This window comes from Miniopterus natalensis, chromosome 1 (assembly GCF_054644295.1).
Source record: "Miniopterus natalensis isolate mMinNat1 chromosome 1, mMinNat1.hap1, whole genome shotgun sequence".
Classification (NCBI taxonomy): domain Eukaryota; kingdom Metazoa; phylum Chordata; class Mammalia; order Chiroptera; family Miniopteridae; genus Miniopterus; species Miniopterus natalensis.
This window is the reverse complement of record NC_142081.1, coordinates 130,790,017-130,805,334: the sequence shown is the minus strand read 5'-3', so window position 1 is coordinate 130,805,334 and position 15,318 is coordinate 130,790,017. Positions and strand designations below refer to the sequence as shown.

Here is a 15,318-nt window from a genome sequence, read left to right as displayed (position 1 = left end):
AGTACTTTCTTATAATTCTTTTTATTTTTAATTGAATTTATTGGGGCAACATTGGTTAATAAAATTATATAGGTTTCAGGTGTACAATCCTATAATACATCATCTGTATATTGTATTGTGTGTTTACCACCCCAATTAATTTCATTTTTTAAAACAAAGATAGTCAATTATCTAAATAAGATTTGTTATAAATAGTCCATCTTTTCAGCTCTATCATAAATTAAGTTGCCATATTTTGTCTCCTTTTAGGCCACTTTATTTCATTGATTTAGTTTTCTATCTCTACACCATAATTTAGGTAGTAAGTCCTGATAGTTAATAGAGCAAGGCTAGTTTTGGGAGAATTGATATCGTTAAGATGATAGTCTTCTTACCTGAAAAGGAAATATTTTTACTTATTTAGGTTTCCTTTAAAAAGTTTTATGATTTTCTACATAAGGGACTGACAAGTTTTGTTGACTTATTACTAGGTACTTAATTTTTGATTGTATGTGCTTTTGTAAGTTAATTGTGTGTTCTGCAACCTTGCTAAACTCACTTATTCTAATAGCATTTTGGTAGATTCCATAGGATTTTCTATGGAGATGATCATGTCATGGATTATTTGAGTATATTTCATGATTCCATTTCATCTCCCTTATTGGCTTACTAACTACAATGTTTTGTTGTATTATTTCAGTGGTTGCTTTAGGGTTTATAATATATATCTTTACCTTATCATGGTTTACCTTCAAGTGACACTATACAACTCCACATATATAGTATAAGAACCTTAAGCAACGTATTTCCATTTCTCCATCCCCCAGCCTTTGTGCCATTATTGTCATACATTTTGCTTCCACGTATGTTATAAATCCCACAACACATTTTTATTAATTTTTACTTTAAGTAGTATTACATATTTTACTGGCTAGGGATTTTAATAGATGTTTGCTCTGTTTTATTCATCATTTCTGGGTGTTTTGTAGCAGGAGGGTTTTCCAGAATATCTACTTTGTCATTTTGCTGAAAAACGAAGTCTACTAGTGATCTTTCCATTGTGAATAATCCTCGTGGAAAGATAAATGCATGAATACTTGATACATGAATGCACAAGACTATCAGTATACCGCATCCAACCCAATCAGCCAGTTACTTACTTTACAAAGCTAGGCTCTCTCACAAGTATATGGTAGATAATGCATTTGCTTGTATCAATAACCTTTCACTGAGGCCTTTATCACATCTTTTAATACTTCAATTATAATTTTTCTTTATATTCATTCTTTCATAACATTATTCCTTAGATATTCAATGTAAGCAAAGCTACCCTTTTAAATAATATTGTAAGCTCCTTGAAGGCGGTGAATATATTTTAAAGTCCTCTGGTGCTCACAGTGCTAAGCCTGACATGGGATGGCGTTTTCTGAAGTTAGCTAATGGCTTATGAATATATAGAGTGGAATGGGTGACATAATGGAAATAGGAGTAAACTTAAGGTTCTGGGATTCTCAAAACTCTTAAGTAGTCAAAAGACATATACAAGTCCCAACATATATTCAAATGAAGTCATTAAAATAGTGCTTAGGGCCACACCTGTTTCTGCTTCCCAGAACATGTGAGTCATCAGGCTTTTTTTATCAAGTTGGTTTACACAATCTAATACAAGTAAGTAGTTCTGGCCTAGTCTCATAATCAGAGTTCAAAAGTTATCAGATTAGCATGCCCCCCCTGTTCTGTAAAGAGAGTCAGAATCCATTCCAATATTTTCTTTCTCTTATTCTACCATTTAAATGCCCAAAACATGCTAATTGTAGGCAACAGAGAAGTATGCCATGTGATTTCTGCTCTTAAGAAATGCACTGTGCACTGTCCTCTCCAAAGAGGACATACAGATGACCAAGAGGCACATGACAAAATATTCGTTGCTAATCATCAGAGAGATGCAAATTAAAACCACAATGAGGTATCACTTCACATTTGTAAGAAAGGCTACCATCAACAAATCAACAAACAAAAAGTGCTGGTGAGGATGTGGAGAAAGGGGAACCCTAGTACACTGCTGGTCGAAATGCAGACTGGTGCAACCACTATGGAAAACAGTATGGAGGTTCCTCAAAAAATTAAAAATGGAACTGCCATTTGACCCAGTGATCCCACTTCTAGGAATATATCCTAAGAATCCTGAAACACTAATTAGAAAGAATATATGCACCACTATGTTCACAGCAGCGCAGTTTACAATAGCTAAGATCTGGAAACAGCCCAAGTGCCCATCAGTAGATGAGTGGATAAAAAGCTGTGGGATATATACACCATGGAATACTATGCAGCTATAAAGAAGAAGGATCTCGTACCCTTTGGGACAGTATGGATGGGCTTGGTAAAAATTATGCTAAGTGAAATAAGCCAAGCAGAGAAAGACAAACATCACATGATTTTGCTTATATGTGGAATCTAAAGAACTTAATAAACTGATGAATAAAATAGATTCAATGACATGGAAGCAGACTGACGAATGTCAGAGGGATGGAGGAGGGTGGGTGGGTGGAGGGGGAGAGAGTAACCAAAGAATTTATATGCATATATACACAATCCAAGGACATGGACAATGGTGGGGAGAGGGACTGGGGAGGGGGATGGGACAGGGTGGAATGGGTCATTGGGGAGAAAAAGGGACATCTGTAATATTTTAAACAAAAATTAAATAAATAAATAAATAAATAAATAAATAAATAAATAAATAAATAAATAAATAAATAAATAAATAAAATGCACTGTGAAGCTGACATATTTAAAGCATAAAGGCCTCTGTGTTCACAATAATGTATTTTCTTTCATTATTTTTTAGTTAAAATGCCAGCCAAACAAACACACTTCCTTCTGGCACTCACTGTAAGTACTGACTGTACTCAGGTCATTGCCCTTACCTCATTATTCTTTCTGTCTTAGGCTGACTTACTGAGCTTCCCAATCCACTTTTTGTGTGATAGGTAAATTCATCATAGTTCAAGTCCTTAAGTAATGATTTTTGAAGGCATGGATAAGTTGAATGAAGGTTGAAGAGCCAACAAAAGGGAAAGAATGAAATATATTTTCTACTCAGAGGACTCAAGAGAAAATCTGCCCCCTCCTTTCTTCCTTATTGACACCACCTTGGTTCAGGATTTCATCACCACTTACTGGAACTATTGCAGAAGCCTCCAACTTAGCTTCCTGCCTCCAACTTAGCTTCCTGCCTCCAGACCCTCTAAGCTATCATTAATTCTTCACGCTCTTTACAAGAGTAACCCTTACACCATTCAACTCCAATGATGTCCCCTTTGCCCAGAAACCTTCAATGGATCCTTACTGTGCAGCAGAAAATCAAGTCTTTCCAAATAGAAAACTCAAATAACATCCACCCTGTGTAATGAGTAACACCGATATATTTCCAAGAGTATAGACTTGGGGATTTTATACATTTATTCACACAGTTATATAATATTTGGTAAAATCAGTTTGGCAAAATTGATTTAGCCCAAAACAAGTTAGTTGAAGTGATGATTTGATTGAAAAAGAATATCCCCAGAAACACTGTCATTTTTTAGAATTTGAGGTGTTTCCGCTTGCCTGTTTTGCTCTATATAGTTAGTTTTTATCCAGTTATTCCTACTCTATGTTGTTTAGGACATGAAACATTTTGAAACAACCTAAGTATCTACCCATTTAGAGGCAACTGAAGCCTACACACAGCTCCAACAATAAGGAATTGTTTTGTTTTTGTTTTGAGAGAGAGAGACATTGATGTGAGAGAGAAACATTGATTGGTTGCTTCCTGACCAGGCATTGAACCCACAACCTGGGTGTGTGCTCTTACTGGGACTATAACCCACCACCTTTTGGTCTACAGGACAATGCTCCATCCAACTGAACCACACCTGCCAAGGCAATAAGGAATTGTTTAAACAAATTGTAAAAGATTATAAAATGGATATATAGTAAGCACAAATGTTATATGCAGTGACCTTATAGTAACTTATTTTGAGCAATTTCAAAATATATAAAGTCATGAAAACATTGCCAAACAAGGAGATCAGCTATAATTTAAAATGAATTTTAAAAACTCCAAAATTCTAGATCTTTATTGTATTATTCTGTGGCTTTATATTACTTTTCTTATTACAAAACAATTGAAAATATTAGCACCATGCTCTAACCAACTGGCTAAGCTCAACAATTCAAAATATGATAGAAAAGTGAGAAAAGGCAGGCAAGTGCACAAACACACCGAATCCATATTTCCCTGCTTAATGACAGCGACTTCTAGATCTTCTAGTAAAAACAGAATCATGTGATTCATATTATTTGAAAGCAACTCATTGTATTTATGCAGTCCTCCACTGTTGAACATTTAGGTTGATTTCAACAAATCTTATATTTTTTGTACATTTAAGTTTCATCACTTTTTTGCTATCACTAGTAGCACAAAGCAATCATAACTAGATAAAACTGATTTGAAATAAAAAAAATAAAAGGTTTGGGAAAAACTCCCCAGAGTTCTGAACAATGGTTTAAATTTATTTTTAATTTAAGTTTTTTACTGTTCACAATATTGCGCATGTTCCCCATTTACACCCCTCCCCTTTGCCTACCTCCACCCAGCCCCCACCACCCCTCTGGCCCTCCCCACACTGTTGTCTGTGTCCGTGGGCTATGCATATATGTTCTTTACCTAATCCCTTCACCTTCCTTTATCCAGTCACCCCCACCCCCTCCCTCTGACATTTGTCAGTCTGTTCCATGTATCCATGCCTCTGGTTCTATTTTGTTCATTAGATTCCACATATTAGTGGATCATATGGTATTTGTCTTTCTCTGACTGGCTTATTTTACTAAGCATAATAATCTCCAGGTCCATCCATGCTATCTCAAAGGGTAAGAGCTCCTTGTTTTTTAGAGCTGCATAGTATTCCATGGTGTAAATGTACCACAGCTTTTTTATCCACTCATCTACTGATGGGTACTTGGGCTGTTTCCAGATCTTGGCTATTGTAAATAAAGCTGCTATAAACATAGGAATGCATATAGTCTTTCTGATGGGTGTTTCGGGATTCTTAGGATATATACCCAGAAGTGGGATCACTGGGTCAAAATGCAGCTCCATTTTTAATTTTTTGAGGAAACTTCATACTGTTTTCCACAGTGGCTGCACTAATCTGCATTCCCACCAACAGTACACTAGGATTCCCCTTTCTCCATATTCTCGCCAGCACTTGTTTGTTGATATTTGGTGATGGTAGCCATTCTGGCAGGTGTGAAGTGATACCTCATTGTAGTTTTAATTTGCATCTCTCTAATGATTAGTTACATTGAGCATTTTTTCATATGGGTATTGGCCACCTGAATGTCCTTTTTAGAGAAGTGTTTATTTGGTTACTTTGCCCATTTTTTAATTGGATTGTTTGTCCTCCTGGTGTTGAGTTGTATTACTTCTTTATGTTTTTTGAAGATTAACCCCTTATCAGATGAATCACTGGTGAATATGTTCTCCCATATGGTGGGTAAAAATGTTTAAAGAAATAAGTTGTAAAACCACCCCCCAATGCACTAACACTCTGGACAAGCCAGCACTAGTGAGCATGGATATTCATCTTTAAACAAATTGTTATCTTTCAGGTTGTGAGGACTTTTCAAAAGTAAATGACCTGCCCAAGGTGTTGGATTCCCCTCCAAATCAGGCCTTTTGAATAAGGGCAGACAGATGACAACTTCCTGTCTAGTAGCACTGTAAACTAGCAGGAACAGATCTGAGACTATATTATTTTCTCAGCTAGGGATAAGGAATGGGCTTCTCTTTATACTTTATGACCAGGATCATACGAACAAGTAGCAAATTTAATAATTTGAATCTCTTCTAAGCTCACTTAAAAAACATCAGCTATCCTCTGTTCTGTTAGCTCTTTATCTTACACCATAGTACATTGTCTTGATTACTGTAACTTTATAATTAGCCTCAAAATCAGAAGTGTTGTTCTTCTAGTTCCATTCTTTTTTGAAGTTGTTTTGGCTATACTAGGTCTTTTGCATTTTCATGTGAATTTTGGAATCAGTTTGTTAATTGCTGCAATAAAGCTTGCTGGAATTTTGATTTGGGGAGAATTGCCACCTTAATGATATTGATTTGTCTAATCCATGAACATGGTACATTGTTCTATTTGTTTAGATTTTTAAATTTCTCTCAGCAATGGTTTGTGGGTTTCAGTGTACAGCTGATGTTTTGTTTTGTTTTTTATAAAAAGGTGTAATATCAGTTCAACAGAGATAATCTTTTCAACAAATGGTGCTGAAACAATTCAATAGCCATATGCAAAAAAAAAAAAAAAAGAAAAAGAAAAGGAAAAAAACACCAAACCAAACCAATACAAAACTTTCAATCCATACTTCACATTATATAAAAATGAACTCAAAATGAATCACACACATAAATCTAAAACCTAAAATTATAAAAATTCTACAAGGAAACCTTTATGACCTTGGATTAGGCAAAGATTTCTTAGATATGACACTGAATGCATAATTCATAACAAAAAATTTAGTAAGTTGAACTTCATCAATATTAAAGATTTCTGCTCTCATCAGACATGGTTAAGAGATTGAAAAGACAACCCACAGACTTTGAGAAAATATTTGCAAATCCTATATCTGATAAAGGACATGTATCCAGAATATATAAAGAACTCTCAAAACTCAATAATAATACAACTCAGTTTTAAAAGGGTAAAAGATTTAACCAGACACTTTACCAAAGAAGATATAGAGATGGCAAATGAGCACATGAAAAGATGTTGAACAGAGTAGGAAAATGAAAACTAAAACTATGAGAGACCACTATACACCTCTTAGAATGGCTGCAACTAAAAAGACAGACCAAACACACACATGCACACAAAATTGGTAACTATGTGAGGTGATGGATATGTTAACTAACCTCATTGTGGTAATCATTTCACAATATATATACACTGTGTATCAAATCATGGCACTGTAAACCTTAAACTTACACAATGTTATATGTCAATTATATCTCAATAAAGCTGGGGGGAAAATTTTAAAGAAATTGACCATATCAAGTACTGACAAGGATGTGGAAGAATTGGAACTCTCCCACCCTGCTGTTGGGAATGTAAAATAGTACAATTACTTTGGGAAATGGTTTGGCAGTTTCTTTGAAAAATTAAACATTCATGTGTCATGTGATCCAGCCATTCCACTTCTAGTCATTTCCTCTACCAAAGAGAAATAAATGCCTATGTCCACACAACAACCTACATGTGAATGTTCATAGCAGCTATATATGCAATAGCCCAAAACCAAAACAATGCAAATGTCCATTAACAAGTGAGTGGATAAACAAACTGTGTGATATCCATGCAATGGAATAGTACTCAGCAATAAAAAAGGAACTACTGATACAAGTTACAATTTGGATGGGTTAATTCTTAGAATGGTTTCTGTGAATGCAAGAATCCAGACAGGAAAGAGTATATACTATAGTTGCATTTATATAAAATTCTAGAAGATGCAACAAATTAATAGTGACAGAAAGCAGACAGTGGTTGCCTGGGGGACAGGACCATTTGGGAGGTAAGGAATATGCAGGACATGAAGAAGTTTTTGGTAGCAACGATTATGTTTATTCTCTTGATTGTGGTGGTTAATTCATGAGTGTATACATTTTCCTCTAAATTTAAATTGTTCAATTTAAATGTATGCACTTCATCTGTCAATTATTCCTCAGTAAAGCTGATTAAGAAAAACTAAGAAATATGAGGAGTTATCAGATGGCAGCAATAACTTTATGAGGTTAAAGAGCAATGCTGTATTTGATGAGCTTTAGAAATCTTGATCGCAGTATTGCTCTCTGCACTTTGACAACTCATCTTTGCTGTGTTCTGACAAGGCTACATTTCACTTTCACACTGTGCAACAGAGTTGCCCCAGTCCACTGACTGTCTCCTCCAGGGTAATGCAGGACACTGGTTAGCCAGCTGAGAGGACCTGATCAGGTCACCAACATAACTCAAATTCTCAGATGCGGGGGGAAACCCAAACAGTCTTATGAAAATAAAACTTCATGGAATCCACAGAGCTATGGGGTTCACACCAACTCAGCCAGGATGGATGGCTCTGATCAGGTACTGGCTAGACTGGTCCGACTGACTGGATGTAAATGATTGGGAGTCTTCCCTTAAACAAACACACACACACACACACACACACACACACACACACGCACGGGGGCGGGGGGGGGGGGAGAGAAGTGAGAGATAGGGATTTACTAACTCCCCTGAGGAGTCCATGGATGCCCTTCAGTGGGTCCATGACCCCAAAATCGTACACAAGTTTTGTAAGTATATGCATTCATGCATTTTTCTGCGGAGAGGGTTCATAGCTTTCATCAGACCGTCAAAGAGCTCCCAGACTTAAAAGATTAGGAAGAGCCAATATGAATAAATTCAGACCCATCTATTATTTCTCCTCCCTCCTCTCTGGCTCCCAGGAGGAAAACCTAACAGTCACTCATTCGATCCTTCCCGCTGAGATTACATCTATGGAATCTACACCAAACCACCATCAATTTCATTTCTTCCCCTTTGCCTGGGCGCGCGTAGCCCCACTACCCCGCGCCCTCTCACGGTTTCCCGCTGCTGAAGAATCTGGAGTTGTTTCCAAGTTCCCCACATAGGTAACCCGCCCGACACGTTTCCTCTCCCAGGGGCGCAGTCCCTGCTCGATCCTACCCCTACCCACCCACCCGCGTCCTCTGCTTTTGTCTGAGGGTATTGACGGGGTCACATTCCTCGGACCTCTGCGGGGACTGCCGGCTTTGCAACATTCTCACCTCGTGGGACGCGCTCACCATTTCTCAGAATCGCTGTAAAATTCCGGCTCGGATGCCCCATTGCAAGCCCCGGGGTTTTCCCTTTGCCACGGAAATCAGGAAGACGCTGTACTGGAAGCCTGTCCTCGAAGCTCCCCCCCTGGGGTGACCAGGCAAGCCGGGATGGGCAGGGGCGCGGGAACAGGTGCTCTGCCCCTCGCAACCGTCTCCCTCCACGTGGTCCCGGCTCGCGGGCGCGGCGCCCCCTCCCGGGTCCGCGCACACCTCTTTCCTCTCCGACCGCCTCACGGCCGTCATAGGTGGGGTGATCAGCGTCGTCCCCGTGCGGCTCCCCCGCCTCCCGCCGTCCCGCCGTCCCGCCGTCCCGCCGTCCCGCCGTCCCGCCGTCCCGCCGTCCCGCGCGCACGCCTCTCCCTACCCGGCGTCGCCGGCGGCCGGAGCAGCAGCAGCAGCAGCAGCGCGGGGAGGTCGCGGACCCAGCACCCCCGGAGCCGCTGGCGGGCCATGGCCTTACCCCGTCCGCGCCCCTCGCCGGCGCCTGCAGATGCCCAGGGGTCGGGGAGGAGGTGCCGGGCACGGCTCCGGGGACTGGCCGCCCCGCGGAATGCATTCGCTTTCGCTTTTGCTTTAGACCCCGGAGGGCTGGGGAGAGGGGAGAAGCGAGACCGACCCGTGACTCAGCGTCCCTACCCCCTCCTCTAGGAAAAGCCCCGGCCGCCGCGGGGATCCCGGTGCCCCCGCCCCAGTCCCTGGAGCACCAGGGCCCGCGCAGAGCGGCGTCGCGGACCATCACCTGCGGAGGACCGGATCCCTGTCCCCTTCTCTCCTCGCCTCTCGTGACCCCAAAAGGCCATTCGGTCTCGTGTCCCCATGTAGAGGGAGTGAGCAAAGCCACGGGGAAGCAGGGTCTTTCCAGTAAACTGGGGGTGTGGGGGGTGGAGGGGGGCAGGGGTGTCTACACCTGACTTCCGTTCCACTTGGTGAACAGAAACTTGTCTCCGCCTGTCGCTCCGACTTCACCTTTCCAAGTTTCGCGTCACTGCTGGCCCATGGGCCAGTGGGCGGGTGACCCTGCGCGGCACCAGCCCCGTCCGAGGGGGGGGCCGGGGGCACGTCGAACCTCCCTGGAGGCTGACCCCGGAGGTGTCGCCGCGGTGCAGCTGGCTGGGTCACCTGCCCCAGGATCGCAGCCCATGCCACCTGCTCACGCCTGCTGGAGACAAGCGAGGGGAAGTGACCGAGTGGAGCAGTGTTTCCTGGAAACTAGGACAGTATCACTACCAGGAAATTGACACTGACATAAAGCTTAGCCATGTTCTAATTCGGTCAGGTTTCTCTGCATTCGTGTGTGTGTTTGACAGAACTGCACAGAACTAAACACACACACACACACACACACACACACACACACACACACGGGGGGGGGGAGGGGAAGAGGGAGAGGGAGAGGGAGATTGAGAGAGAGGTGAGGTCTGTGATCACCACCAAGACTGAAGCTCCCCTCGCAGGGTTTCTCCAGCTACTCTTTTATAGCCACAGCCACCTTCCTCTCTCCCCCTGTGCCTAAGCCCTGGCAACCACTGATCTTTTTCTTCATCCCTATAATTTTGCCATGTAAAGAATGTTATATAAATGTAACCATACAGTTTGTAACCTTTAGAGGTGGGCTTTTTCACTCAATATAATTCCCTTGAGGTTCGTTCAAGTAGCTGTGTGTATCAGTAGTTTGTTCCTTTTTATGAGTAGCACTGATAGTTGTTTTTTAAATATATGAATCTGTGCCATCCATACCCATATCCCACTGCTTTTATATTCGTTTCCTAGGACTGCCATAACAAAGTACCAAAGCCGAGGTGGCTTCACCAAACAATTAATAGAATTAACACAAGAATTCGGTAAAGAAGCAGGATACAAAATTAATATATAGAAATTCATCATGTTCCAGTACACTAATAATAAACAATCAGAAGGAGACATGAAAACAATCCCATTTACAATTTCATCAAAAAGAAGAAAATATCTAGGAATCAGCTTAACCGAGGAGGTGAAAGACCTCTGTTCAGAAAACTATAAGACACTGAAGAAAAAAATGTAGAGGACGCAAATAAATGGAATGATATACTGTGTCCATGATAAGGATTAATATTGTTAAAATGACCATACCACCCAAAGCAGTTTATAGATTCAGGGCAATTCCTATCAAAATACCAATGCAATGTCATTCTTCTCAAAACTAGAACAAATAATCCTAAAATTTATATGGAATCACAAGAGATCCAGAATAGCCAAAGCAATCTTGAAAAAGAACAAAGTTGGAGGTATTGCTCTCCCTGATCTTAAACTGTATTACAAAGCTATAGTAATCAAAATAGTGTGGTACCAGCACAAAAACACACATAGATCAATGGAACAGAATAGCGATCCTAGAAAAAACCCCTCTCACATGGCCAATCAATCTATGACAGAGGTCAAGGAATCTAAACACTGAAGTAATGACAGTCTTTTTAACAAGTGGTGTTGGAAAAACTGGACAGATACATGAAACAAAACAATGCAAAACAAAACTGGATCGCTCTCTTACAACATATGCAAAAATAAACTCAAAATGGGTTAACAACTGAAATGTAAGGCCTAAAACCATAAAACTCATAGAAGAAAACATAGGAAGTAAACTATCTGACATTAGTTTGAGTAATATCTTTTTGGACTCTGTTTCATTTATTTCTGCTCTGATCTTTATTCTTTCCTTCTGTTCACTTTGGGTTTTGTTTATTGTTCTTTTTTCAGTTCCTTGAAGTATAAAGTTAGCTTGTTTATTTGAGATTTTTCTTATTTCTTGAGATAGGCCTGTAATGCTATGAATTTCCCTCTTAGGAAACTTGTGTCCCATAGATTTTGGGTTGTTGTGTTCTCATTTTCATTTGTTTCACAGTATTTTTTTTTTAATTTTTAATTTTTCACAGTATTTTTAAAATTTCTTCCTTGATATCATTGTTAACCCGTTCATTGTTTATTAACATGTTGTTATTTAGCCTCCATGTCTTTGTGTGTTTTTCTTTCTGTTTCTTGTGATTGATTTCTAGTTTTATGCCATTATGGTCAGAGAAGATGCTTGGTATGATATCAATCTTCTTAAATTTATTTAGACTCGTTTTGTGTCCTAATACATAGTCTCTCCTGGAAAATGTTCCATGTGCATTTGAAAAGAATGTATATTCTGCGCTTTGGAGTGAAATGCTCTGAAGATATCAATTAAATTCGTCTCATCTAGTGAGTCATTTAAGGCCATCATTTCCTTGTTGATTTTTTGTCTGGGAGATTTATTCATTGATGTCAATGGGGTGTTAAAATCCCCTACTATGACTGTATTACTGTCAGTCTCTTCCTTTATGTCCATCAAGATTGGCTTTACATATTTAGGTGCTCCTATGTTGGGTGCATAAATGTTTACAAGAGTTATATTCTCTTGTTGGATTGCTCCCTTTATTGTTATGTAGTGTCCGTTGTCTCTTATTATAGCCTTTGTTTCAAAGTCTATTTTGTCAGATATAATTAATATTACTACCCTCAAAAAATTGCTACCCCATCATTTTTCCCCCTTTCCGTTTGCATGAAATATCTTTTTTCATCCTTTATTTTTAGTCTGTGCTTGTCTTTCGTTCTGAGGTGGGTCTCTTGTAGACAGCATATATATGGGTCTTGTTTTCTTATCCACTCAGCTAACCTATGTCTTTTGATTGGAGCATTTAAGCTATTTGCATTTAAAGTGATTATTGACAGGTACATATTTATTGCCATCTTATTCTTTTGACTATGTTCCTCTCTCCTCCTCCTCCTCCTCCTCCTCCTTTTTCTTCTTCTTGTATAACTTTTCTTGTAATACTGGTTTAGTGCTAACCAACTCCTTTAGCTTTTTCTAGTCTGGGAAACTCCTTATTTCTCCTTCAGTTTTAAATGATAGCCTTGCTGGGTAAAGTAGTCTTGATTATAGATCCTTGCTTTTCATCACTTTGAATACTTCATGCCAGTCCTTTATGGCCTGAAATGTTTTTGTTGAGAAATCAGCTGACAGTTTTATGGAAGCTGCCTTGTAGGTAAGTAGCTGTCTTTTTCTTGTGGCTTTTAAGATTCTTTCTTTGTCTTTAACCTTTGGCATTTTAATTATGATGTGTCTTGGTGTGGGCCTCTCAGTGCTTCCTGGACTTGTGTGTCTTTTTCCTTCACCAGGTTAGGGAAGTTTTCCATCATTATTTCTTCAAACAGATCCCTTGCTCTCTTCCCCTGGTACCCCTATGATGTGGATGTTGTTGCACTTCATGTTGTCCCAAAGGCCCCTCAAATGATCCTCATTCTTTTTCATGACTTTTTTTTTTTTTTTCTTTCTGCTCTGATGGGGTATTTTTTTCCTACCTGGTCTTCCAAATCACTGATTCAGTCCTCCGCGTCATCCAACCTACTGTTTATCCCTTCCGGTGAATCTTTTTTTCTTCCAGTGTATTCTTGATGTCAGATGTTGTATTCTTCATTTTGGATAGGTCCTTTTTCCTACACCCCTTTTCATGCTATTGTAGTTCTCACTAAGTTTCTTGGCCATCCTTATAACCATTACTTTGAAATTTACATTGCTTGCCTCCATTTTATTTAGGTCTTTTTCTGGAGAGTTCTCCTGTTCTTTCATTTGGGACCTGTTTCTTTATTTCTCCATTTTGACTGCCTCTTTGTGTTTGTTTTTGCATGTTAGATAAATCTGTTATGACTTTCAGTTTTCATGGGGTGGCCTTATGTAGTAGGTGTCCTGTGGGAACCTAATGGCACAGTCTCCTTGATCCCCTAAGCTGGGTGCTCTAGGAATGTCCCTTGTGTGGCTTATGTGGGCCCTCCAGTTGTAATTGAGTCTTGATTGCTATTGGCCCTATGTGTGCCTGGCATTGACCCTCAGGCTGGCTGGCTGTGAGGCTCAACCCCAACCACAGTGTGCAAGCTGCTATACAGGTGCTGACCACATGAAGCAGAATTCACCTTTGGAGGGCTTGGTTCCTGCCCTGATCTCCCTTTGGATATACTGTTTGTGAAGTTTATTGGATTCTGCTTTGATGTTGTCTGAAGCTGGTCACTGAGTGTGTTGGTCCTCGGCCTCTTGGGTGGGACTCTGATGCAGACCAATGTCAGACGCTCTCTGTGCCTGCCCTCAGCAACCTGTTTGGAGCTAGAAGCAGTCTAGTTTTTGGCTGCTTCTGTTGTGTTCAGGTGCATGTGGGTAAGACCAAGCTGCATACCAAGGCGAGCTTATTTCATCATTAGGCCCAGGGGCAGGTCAGCAAAAGTCCTGAGATCCTCTTCTGCCTGCCTCTGCCTACTGGCTGCCTGTTAGGCTCAGTCTGTGAAAGAGCTCCTGGCAGAGTCAGGATAGGACTAGTGGATCTCCCATTAGGGGGAGATGACAGTGAGGCTTCAGGGAAGGTGGTGGGTGTGGTCTTTACCCCAGAGCCACATAACTCAGTCTGTCTCAGATTTTGTCCCAACCTTGGGAGGGCAGAACCACTAAGAGTTGGGCTGGTGGCACCTCTGGAGCCTGGAGGTTGGGTCTTCCGGAAGCCAGGAGGGTGGTTTTATTGGATCTCCCATTGAGAGCGAAGTGCCATTCAAGTTCACAGGAAAGTGGGAGGAGTGGCCACCACCTCAAAGCCAGACAACTCAGTCACTGACATCCCTTGAGTCTGCCCAGACCTCTACACTGTGGCCAAGGAAGCTGACTCATCAGCATGGCCTAAGCTCCACAGGATGGGGCAAGAGTGAGCCCAGTAGGTGGGGCAGTTGTTCCCCACCCCCGGGGCTGATACCACATGGAGGGGAGTGCTCCACCCAAGAAAGATGACATCTGCAGTATGGAAGAGTGGCTCAACACAGGGATCCTGGCAGCTTTCCCTTTAGCTTTCTCCCAGAACCACAAACCCCACACTCTCCTCCCACAACTTGACTCCACTCTTCCCCTCCTCCCCTGGAGCCTAGGGTGAGTGGTTGCGAACGAAATTTTGTGCATTGGTCCTTTAAGAGGGTGCCTGTGTCTACAGTGGACTCCATCTCTCCCTGGCAGGCAGAAACTCTGCTGTTTTTCACAGTTGGATATTATGTGGGCACCTCTTCCTCACTCTGGTGCTCTGGGCTGGGGAGCCCGGCTTTGAGTTTAGACCCCATGCTTCTGAGGGGGAACCCCTCACAGCTGAGATATCCCTCCGGAAACTCAGCCACCACCCGTGGGAGTGGAGCCAGCCCTTTTTGCATGTCCACCCTTCCTACCGGTCTCAGTGTGGCTTCTTCTGTAAATCCTTGGTTATAAGACTTCTCTTCAGCTAGTCTTCAGTTGTTTTTTCAGGTTGATAGTTCTCTAATTTAGTTGTAATTCCAGTTTGGTCCTGGGAGGAGGTGAGTATAGCTTCCACCTACTCTGCTGCCAT

General features: G+C 41.2%; 1 protein-coding gene across 1 annotated transcript in view; it reads right to left on the bottom strand.

Annotated features, from left to right (window-relative positions):
- The window catches only part of IL15RA (interleukin 15 receptor subunit alpha), a 50,114-nt gene extending 34,796 nt beyond the window's left edge, over window positions 1-15,318 (bottom strand). The window contains 3 exon segments of the mRNA XM_087817715.1: window positions 9,825-9,850; window positions 9,852-10,073; window positions 15,308-15,318. Of these exon segments, the coding sequence (XP_087673841.1) occupies window positions 9,825-9,850; window positions 9,852-10,073; window positions 15,308-15,318 (259 nt within the window).